The sequence below is a fragment of the Chrysochloris asiatica genome, unplaced genomic scaffold, assembly GCF_000296735.1.
Source record: "Chrysochloris asiatica unplaced genomic scaffold, ChrAsi1.0 scaffold00018, whole genome shotgun sequence".
Lineage (NCBI taxonomy): Eukaryota > Metazoa > Chordata > Mammalia > Afrosoricida > Chrysochloridae > Chrysochloris > Chrysochloris asiatica.
In genome coordinates this window covers 15661551-15668178 of record NW_006408536.1, presented here as the reverse complement: position 1 = coordinate 15668178, position 6628 = coordinate 15661551, and the positions used below count along the sequence as shown (strand labels likewise).

The 6628-nt window shown below is 46.3% G+C and overlaps 1 protein-coding gene across 1 annotated transcript in view; it reads right to left on the bottom strand.

The window, feature by feature from the left end:
- The window catches only part of SH3KBP1 (SH3-domain kinase binding protein 1), a 224528-nt gene that overhangs the window by 76700 nt on the left and 141200 nt on the right, over positions 1–6628 (bottom strand). Inside the window, exons 6-7 of the mRNA XM_006835591.1 lie at positions 5840–5920; positions 2754–2913 (exon numbers count right to left, since the gene is read on the bottom strand). Coding sequence (XP_006835654.1) covers positions 2754–2913; positions 5840–5920 — 241 coding nt within the window. The remainder of the gene's footprint in view (positions 1–2753; positions 2914–5839; positions 5921–6628) is intronic.

The window sequence follows — 6628 nt, the reverse complement described above, 5'->3', positions numbered from 1 at the left end:
GAGGCTTCCTGCAGAGCCTCTGCAATACATAAAACTATAGGTAGAAACCGGAACCACATCCAGATCTCCAGAGATGAGAAATCTCCACTTGAAAGGACGAGTAGACCAGCCTGGTGAGGCTAGAAGAATAAAAAATACCTCTTGAAAGAAAGACCTGCAGGAAAAATGGAGGCAGATGGACTGTTACTACAAGAACAAACAAATTGTTTCCCTAGGAAACATCAAGGCAAGTGGCCAGGTCCTCTCAACGCAAACCCCCTTCCAAGACTAAGACTCAATGGAAATGCACGCTCTGATTGGTGACCACACACATCACCGATGGGGGGAAATGGGGTAAAAGCAGCAATGAAGCAGCAAGATAAGCCCTACAATGTTCAGTGGACTTCTGTGGACCCAGATGGGCACCTGGATGGCAAGCAGTGTGAGGAGACCTGGGGACTCTTGGGCCCAGAGTCAGTGGCGTGGCCACAGAGGACTCGAGAGGAAAGTGGAGCTACCGGCTGACGGGAAGAGAGGACATATACACAGGAGCACCCACACTTGCAAATGATACCCACTTGACCTGGACCGGATGACTGGATGATCGGAGCTCAAACCAGGAGAGGAAAGAAGGGGGGGGCGGGGGGAAAGAGTGAGCTGATACAGTCTGATGAACTTGACCTATACCTATGGAGCAGCAACTCAAAAGAAGGAACAAATCCTTACAGCAAGAATCATTTTCACCCCCTCCATACACAGAGTCGACGGAGAGGGGCAACTTGGACATTGGATACTCAAATGGGGAGTGGGGGACTACAAAGGCAAGAAGTGACTGGCTTACAAGCTTTCAAGGGGGAACCTAGTGCTAGGGAGCATGGAGGAAGGCAGAATCTCCAGTGGGTACTATTCAATCTGTCTAGGCGGAGCGGATAAAAGTAAATACAGATGGGGAACTCGTGATACTGTAGTGAATAATGCTTATCGGGATGGATTATGAGGGTTGGAAATGCAAAGGTAGACGTTTTGTAACAAGGAAGGGAGTGATTAATTCTACAGGCTAGGAGCGGAGGTATCTGGGACCATCAATGGAGAAGAGCCGAGAGCGGGACCCTACCCAGAGAAACAGAGATGTCTGAGATGGAGACAGAGACGATGACGTGGAGTAATGAAGCGGCTGGGGACTTTGGATCCAGAGAGGGAAAGGGCCTGTGGGCCGAAAACAGTGGGGGGGAACGGAGAAGTGTAGGGGGCGGGCTTCTAGGATATACCCTTTGGTTGGCTGATGATGCACGGAGGGGATTGGAACCATGGCAATGAGATGATATATGATGGAATGAATATAAAACTAAAGTTCTCTCATGTAAACTACCATATAATTCACAATAAAACATTAAAAAAAAAAGATTACAGGAAGAAAGCCAAGAAAATCCTACACAGCTGTTGTACTCATCTCTGAGGCCTTAGTAGGTGGGTGTCCATGGCCAGTCTTAAAGGGACCCCAACCCTCTGGAGCTAAAGGGACCCCAACCCTCTGGAGCAGAGGTAAGGTTAGGGTACCCTCCCCAGGCCTCTGCAGCAAAAGCTGTGACGGTAGCCATGAGCTTGGGATCAAGTCCTCTGCAGAAGGAGCTCCAGAGGGCCTGAGTCCTCACAACCAAAAGAAAAAAAAAAAAGCAAATGAGTCCAGTATGCCTAGTTTGATAGAAAACAAAAATGACAATGAGAGTAATACTGGCTGATAGGCCACATACTTAGGAATGATCTCCTTTTCTCTTAGGTACATTCCATTATTGGCCTCAGGTTTTCACACAGAGATGGTGAGGTGAAAAGGTGAGGTGACTGGCCAAGGCTCCCCTTCTATGACGAGGTGGGGCGAGATGCAAGCCTAGAAGTTTGTCTGACTCTAATGGAAGTGCACTGAAGGTCCATACAACTCTCACCATGAAAACTTACAAGAAAAATTAAGAGGGTGTTAACTGCACACTGACAGGCAAACACCACCAGATAACTGCCTTGCTCGGTGTATTACATCAACACACATAACTTATATGTAATGACAGAAAGTTGTTGCAATGAACTTGTAGCAAGAATTCACTAAGTTCCTTGCTATGTGGTAGGCACTGTAGTTCTGGAATGCATAATGCTCAACATGAATTTCACATTACTATATCAAGTGTCCAGTCTACCAGTTAGCGAACAGTGGTTTTGCCATGCAAATTTGGCACCCTGTGCCTGAATAAAGAATGCGCCTTGCCTCAGAGAGTTTCATAGTTTAGAGACCCAGTGCCAGGTGCTGGCTTCCACAATAGTGCCATGGAGTGACCAGCACAGCAGGTCAGGGGGTATGAGAGGAGGCACCAGAGGGCAAGGAGCGGGATCCCTAACATCACTGTTATGTTGAATGACTGGCAGGTGCCCACTGGAGGGGAGCAGGTCACCCAGGTGGGAAAGAGTGGGCAGACCATTGTACTTCCAGTCAGGAGAACGGCTGGCTTAGCTCTAAAGAAGCCGGAGTCCCAGTGTGGGGATAAGGCCTAGACACTGGGGGGCGGAGCCTTATCTGATAACCCAATAACCTCCTATCTGTAGTCTGGCCAAACACAGGGGAAAGATGGAATTGGCCAGAGACCCCAACAACTGGCTAGAGGATGCAGAAGCAAGCTCTATGCCCGACCTCCCTCCTCTTCCCCTCCTCCCAAGGCCTCACAGAGGAGTCCCCTTCCTGAGTCCCCCAGAAACCCTTCCCATCCCCAAGAGCGATCATGGAGCAGTACCTGGCATGGGTCAGAGGACCCACTGGTCGTTCTGGCCTTCTTGGGGGCAGCGCACCAGGTCTGCTGAGAGAGTTGGTCTTAGGTGGGCGAGGTTTTTTTGGTGGTATGGCAGGAACAGAGGGCTTCTGTAAATCCAGTTTTGGCTCTCTCTCTGGTCTGTCTTTAAATCATTGTTTAGAAAATCATAAAGCAAACAGAGAGATCCAGTGTAAGTGACAGGACTCAGGGGTAAACTGCTTGTTTCCCTGCTTTAAAATCACAGGTGACGGCTGCGATAGTGAAGGGGGGTTGGGAATGAGAAGAGTTTCATTTATCCTTTGCCGTGTTACAAAAAGGCCCCTGAAACAGCAGCTCAGTGGCTCCTTCTTTCATGCCTTTGTTCTCACTGGTCCCTCTGCCTGGAATGTCCTTCCAGCCACTGCCCATACTCAGAAAACCTCTACTCATCCTTCAAGGTATGGGTGAAATGTGACAACAGCCAGAGTGACTGACTTCCCAACCTGAGCACCTAAGTGGGGGTTCTTCATGAACAGGCACCTCTCAAACCATGCAGGTATCTGCATGCTTGGCACAGCCTACTTGGCTTTCAGCACCCACGAGCAGAGCCCACATCTAGCCAGCTCCCTGAAACCTTGTCCAGTGCCCGACACACAGTGGGGGGCGTGCAGTGAATGTCTAAAAGGGTTGGCTAAGGGCCCCAGGTTTGAAGAGGAAAGATATCTAACAGTTCTCAGATCAGTATATGGGAAGGACCACAAGCCAATCCAAGGGTTAGAGTTTCAGGGAACAACAGTTCATTTTGGATTCTTCCTGTGTGCAGCTTGAAAGTGAAAGGTCTTTTCTTTCCAGTGCTTCTTAGAGTTGGAGCTATCTGAATGAAGTTGGAGCCAGATTAGGGGCAACACTGTGCAGTGCTCAGTGAGAGCTTCAGATTTTCTGACCTCGATTAGCCTTGCCCTGGGCATGATCTAAAAAACTCATACATCCACATTCTTCTTTCTGGAGAAGGAACTTCAGAGAGGTGCCAACTTGAGTTTAGGTGGTGGTAGTGATTATGTGCTCTGTAGTTGGTTACGACTCATAGCGACCCTGTACAGGGTTTCTGAGGCTATAAATCTTTACAGGAGCAGAAAGCCTCATCTTTCTCCTGCGGAACAGCTGGTAGTTTCGAACTGCTGACCTTGCAGGTCACAGCCCAATTCGCAACCACTATGCTACCAGAGTTCCTTTAGGTTGGGAACTTATATTTATTTGCTTGTGAGGTGCTATGCAGAACACATTTAACCTGCAAACCCCAACTTATAAATGTTATTTGAGTCCCCAGGCCAAGTGGCAAGAACTTTAAACAACCCATCAAGTATACAGCATTTCTGTGGGTAAATATGCTCCAGTCAGGAATGCTGGGGACACATGTACTGGCACATGAGGATCAGATGAGGAAGGGCATGTCTGCAATGCCAAGGAAGAGACGTTTCTCTGGCTGGGCAGTGCGATGGGGATCATAGCACTAGTGGTCTGCAGAATGAATGGTAGACGGGGCTTGGACCAGTTGAATGATAAGTCTCAGGCTAGGGATGGCTCTGTCCAGGACTTCTGCCTTCCACTGTGACACAGAGCAAGGAATAAGGGCACCAGCTGTGTGTGGCTACTTGGCCAGCCAACTAAGGCAGTTTTTCCCACATAAGCCAAGTCATGTTGGTCAGTATGAACCAAAAGAGAGAATGTCCTCACCACTGAGCGTGGCTATGACACAGAAATGAGCCACATGTCGTCCCAGAGAACAGGGGACAGCCTTGGGGTATTTCACAGCACATACTTCCATTAAAAACCTATTCACAGGATATATATACTCATTGTGTCTGCTACAGAGACCTGGGCGTCACAATGAGATTTCCACAATTTAAGTTTTAACTGTCTGCTGTGAAGGAAAAAGGTGTATTCTTTAGGAGAGTACAATGTTGGTAAAACTTTTGTCAGGTTGATATGAAATGTTAAATTACACAATAAAATTTCACAAGGCCACCAAGGGACACCTCCAAATAATGATTCATTAATTTAACATTGCTCTTATTGACTGAAACCCAACTACTTTTTAAAAAAATGGAATTTGCTAAGCCTCCTGTTTATAGCAGCAAAGCACTTTTTCCATAAAATGTATGATCAATCAAATCTTAGACATCTAAGGAAAAAAAAGCCCTCCCATAGCCTGCAGCTTTCTTTGGGAGAGACACTTAATAGAGGAGATTCAGACATACTGGCAAAACAAGCTACTGCCCTTCAAATGACATTGCTGACCATCTTCAGCAGTCCCTGGGTGGCTCAAAAGGTTAAATGCTTGGCTACTAAAAGAAAGGGTGGAAGTTTAAATCCTCCCCTCCCCAACTCTGAGGTACCTTGGAAGAAAGGCCTGGTGATCTACTTCTTAAAGGGGACAGCCTTGAAAAACCTATGGGGCCAGTTGTATTTTGATTCTATTAGAATCAACTTGATGGGAACAGGTTCTTTTGGTTTTCAGGAGACTTCAAATACTGAGCTACTTTTCCCAGTTGTGCCAAGTGTCCCCGCCTCAACATTTTTGACCAAGGACATGTACCCAAAACATAGTTAGCCAGGTCCAACAGAGACCAAAGTATAGCGTTATTGTCGGTCTAAATGGGAGGTTAAGGCATATCCATCCTCCAACAGATAATGAGCACCTGGGGGCACTAGGCATTGGGAGGAGGGCCAAGCTGGCTGTAAAATGGGGAAGACACATTTTGGTCCTCAAGAAACATCTAGTCATCATCACAACTTCAGGAAGGTGCTGGTGTGGGCAGAGTGGTGATGGCAGAGGCATCACTGAAGAGCTCCAATGATCCAAGCTTCTGGGTTGGTTATTTTTCATTTGATGAGGTATTCTGGCCCCAAAATGTGTCATATAACCCTCTTGCATTTCCTTAGAAATGGGATGTTGAAAGGTAATCAAAACCAAGCTATAATCACCATATTCCCAAGAGAAAGCAAATTTGGTAGGTCCTCAAGATGAGCCCTGTTTTAGCTTTGCCTACTGTTACTCTGAAAGCACCTATGAAGATTTGATATCATACCTTTTTCTTCTGTTCTGTTTGGAAGTGTTTCTGGTCTTTCAGGAGGTATCTTTTTAATTTCATGTTTTCTCTCCGTGGTACCTAGGGGGTGGAGGGAAGGAAAACAGTGATTAGAAAATGCTTTCTCTATAAATTCGTTTGACACACCAGCATTTAAATATTTATCAGGTACAACAAAGTCCCACCACTCATATGTCAGTTTGTCACACTGTAGTAGCTTATGTGTTACTTTGATGCTGGAAGCTATGGCATTGGTCTTTCAAATAGCAGTAAGATCACCCATGGTGGACAGGTTTCAGTGAAACTTCCAGATTAAGATAGACTAGGAAGAAGGACCTCGAGATCTACTTCTTTAAAAATTGGCCAATGAAAACCTTATGAACAACAGTCTAATTTGGTGCCAGAAGATAAACCCATCAGGTTGGAAGACACTCAAAATACAACTGGGAAAGACCTGTCCTCTCAAAGGAGAGCTGACCTTAAAGACACAGACCGAGTTAAACTTTTGAGACCTTCATTTGCTGGTGAAGCATGATTCAAAATGAGAAGAAAGAGCAGCAAACATCCATTAAATAAGAACATGGAATGTATGAAGTATGCATCTAGGACACTTGGAAGTCATAAAAAATAAAATGGAACTCATAAAGATCTATAGCCTAGGCATTGTTGTTGTTGTTATGTGCCGTGGAGTCAGTTCCGACTCATAGCGACCCTGTACAGGGTTTCCAAGGCTGTAAATCTTTACGGGAGCAGAACGCCTCATCTTTCTCCCGCGGAACAGCTGGTAGT